Here is a 2,888-nt window from a genome sequence, read left to right as displayed (position 1 = left end):
ATATGCAACCAACATATACATGTATAATCCTTGTTTGAAAAATCAAGTTGTCCCTGTTTTTATGCTTTCTTTCACATCCTGATATTTTTAATCTTATTACTCTACCACTATTTTTGAGCTCTTTGTTTCCTCTGAAATAACAATTAATTAATTCCACTTAAGACAGCATCAATATCATCATCCTTTTACTTTCCAATCAGTATTTTGAGACACACAGTATTAAGATGTCAATGAATAACTAAATTTATTTCCACAAAGCGTACAGAAGAACTGACAGAGGGGGCACTCTTTTGGAATCACAGAAAAATTAATGGAATGCCTCGGGCATTAGTTGCCAGATTCAGAAAGGTATTAACATATGAATTGTTCTATACAATGAAAATATAGAATTACATATAAATATACAATTGTTCTATACAATGAATCAAGTGTATATACATGTTTTTATTTATCTTTAATCTTATTATAAGACACTAATGGTATTTTCTTCTCATAGACAAAGTAAAATTGGATAAAAACCCACTTGTGTATTTGGGAAATTTATGTAAAGAATTACACCAAGTCTTTCACACACTCCTTGGTGCTTTGTCAAGGTCTGAATCTGAAAAACACATACTCAGACCTTGACAAAGCACTAAGGATAGTTCAAAAGACTTTGTTTAACTCTGAACATAAATTTTACAATAAATATGATGGCATTTATTTTTAAATAGGCCACAGAGACAGCTGCAGCAGTTTCAAATGAGATTCACAGGCTTAATGTCCCAGAATCTGTTATTGAGAAATGGAGATCAGAATTACTGATCATTGCAAGATCCTTAAATAACAGATCCTCTGCCAATAACATTGAGCATACTATCGAGGCATATGGAGAGAATATAAGGCATCGCAAAAATCAGATTACCACTTATGCAGGTAGACATTAATTGCTTTTTTGTTTGTTCACTGAAACCTAAACATTAATACAGTACACAGTTGTTAAATTAGTTTTTCTATGTAAAATACTATTGGTGCAAATCAAATATTTGATAACAACCTGAAACTTTACAGTTTCATCTAAAATGAGAGCTGTATTGAGAAGCAAAAATGAAGTTGAGAAAAAAAAACTACGAGATCTCATAAAACTCTACAATCAGAACCATCCGGATTTGTCTGAAGCAGATGTTTTAACTGGCATCCTTCCATGGCACAATTTATTGCTTCATCAAAACACAAGTGGTATTTACACAAGATCTAATGATTCATTAGTTTTCTCAGCATTTTCAAATATTTATATATTATTTGTATTAATTGTACTTGTATATATGGAAAGACTGCAATACCATTAAATTGAGTTTGTTTTCTAAAGGTAAATTTTATAGATACAATTTTTAATGATGTTTAATTCACAAATGATTCCCATTATCATAATTTGTCAATCACATACTGTATTTTCATTTTGCATTATAGTGTCCCTGACTGAAAAAAGAAGTGCAGTGGAAAAGTTTGAGCTCCAGAAGAGATGTAGAGAGGAGGAATCACTAACCATTCAAGAAATGATAACATGGTTACAGTACTACAAAAAGAAAAGGGACAAACTATCCGAGTATATTAAAAAATTACAATGTGATTCTTTCCCTTCATGTCTCTGCAAGGTAAGAAATTCAAAATACTTTTTGCAATTTAGATCTTCAAAACACTCAACTCACTTAAATGTGTTCAATTAGTCAGAGTAATATTGCCATCACCTTTCACATTTAAACTATGAAACACTTCCATTTTCAAGAGTGGTACTGTGGAGAATATGGCTTTTATTATTATTTGTATCCTTTTGTTTTACTTAATCTATACTTTTATATATTTGCATTATGTACAACTAAATAGGTACAGTATATATTTGACTCTAAGATGTTTTAAATATTATATTCCAGGATTCTAACACGTACACCATTGAAAACCCAATTCTGTCAGAAGAAGAGAAACGTGGATTATTGGCTCTTCTCAATCAGGGTCAAAAGCAATGTGCTGACAAGCTTACTGAAGCCAAACATTTATTTAGTTCCTACCAGCCAAATGAGGTCTATGAGCCTTTCTTGGAGCTCTTAGAAAGTGATGAAGATGAAGACATGTATTTACAAAATGAATAGATACAAATGAACAAATCCACAAGAGAAATGATGAGGGTTCGAACCTATGTCCGAGAGGATCCCACACGAGCCTTAATGGACTGTGTTACGACATGGCAAAAGAATTCCAACCGGGAGTTCAACTGACCTCAATCATAGATTTAAGGCATCACGCTATTGTGATTTCTGTGTTTAACAAATAGATACAAGATAGGCTTTTAAATGTTTAAATTTTTACTTACTTACTTTTGTCCTGTTGCTTGGTTACATGAATTGACCACACAAATTATGTTGCTTAGTTACAGAGATTCTTATAACTACATGAATTTTGTTGTTCATTTATAAGCCCATTAAGTGCCTCTAAAAATTTCCACTGCCACTCACAGGATGGGTATGTTGTGCATAATGAATAAACTAAACTAATATTTTATATGCATATACTTTTGTCTTTTAATACAATAAAACTGGATTATATTAAAATATTTTCCTCATGCTATGTTTTTCTCAACCCTCTGAAACTATCACTGGAAAAAAAAAGTGATAGCCAAGAGGAGGATTCGAACCCCTCACTTGGTACTCTCAAGCTAGCACTGTAGATCACCATGCAACTACTTTGTGAAAATTAATGCCACCTGGGATACCACTGAATCCTCTGATTAAATCCAATTCTCAATGATATATCACATCAATATGATTTCATGATACAAGGGCATGCATACTCTCAATATAAAATACCTTAAACACTCAAGTGAGTGTTGTGTATTGATGTGTGATTTAAAAGTT

The 2,888-nt window shown here is 32.0% G+C and overlaps 1 protein-coding gene across 2 annotated transcripts; it reads left to right on the top strand.

Moving 5' to 3' along the window:
* The first annotated feature begins 262 nt into the window (after positions 1 to 262).
* Positions 263 to 2,470, top strand: LOC138363815 (uncharacterized). 2 transcript variants are annotated; one of them, XM_069323187.1, is made up of 5 exons: positions 263 to 348; positions 714 to 915; positions 1,051 to 1,218; positions 1,450 to 1,634; positions 1,911 to 2,470. In XM_069323187.1, the coding sequence occupies exons 1-5, from the start codon at positions 316 to 318 to the stop codon at positions 2,124 to 2,126; spliced, it is 804 nt and encodes a 267-aa protein (XP_069179288.1). In that variant the 5' UTR covers positions 263 to 315; the 3' UTR covers positions 2,127 to 2,470. The 2 variants fall into 2 exon arrangements, with proteins under 2 accessions (XP_069179288.1, XP_069179289.1); XM_069323188.1 differs by lacking the exon at positions 1,051 to 1,218.
* The last annotated feature ends 418 nt before the right edge of the window (positions 2,471 to 2,888 follow it).

The sequence above is a fragment of the Procambarus clarkii genome, chromosome 11 (assembly GCF_040958095.1).
Source record: "Procambarus clarkii isolate CNS0578487 chromosome 11, FALCON_Pclarkii_2.0, whole genome shotgun sequence".
Classification (NCBI taxonomy): domain Eukaryota; kingdom Metazoa; phylum Arthropoda; class Malacostraca; order Decapoda; family Cambaridae; genus Procambarus; species Procambarus clarkii.
This window is presented reverse-complemented; position numbering and strand designations above follow the sequence as displayed.

Coding starts and splice junctions, on each gene's coding strand:
- LOC138363815 (XM_069323187.1), top strand. CDS start 316: ATGCCTCGGGCATTAGTTGCCAGATTCAGAAAG. Junction 916..1,050: donor TCAGATTACCACTTATGCAG/GTAGACATTAAT, acceptor GAAACTTTACAG/TTTCATCTAAAATGAGAGCT. Junction 1,219..1,449: donor GCTTCATCAAAACACAAGTG/GTATTTACACAA, acceptor TTTGCATTATAG/TGTCCCTGACTGAAAAAAGA.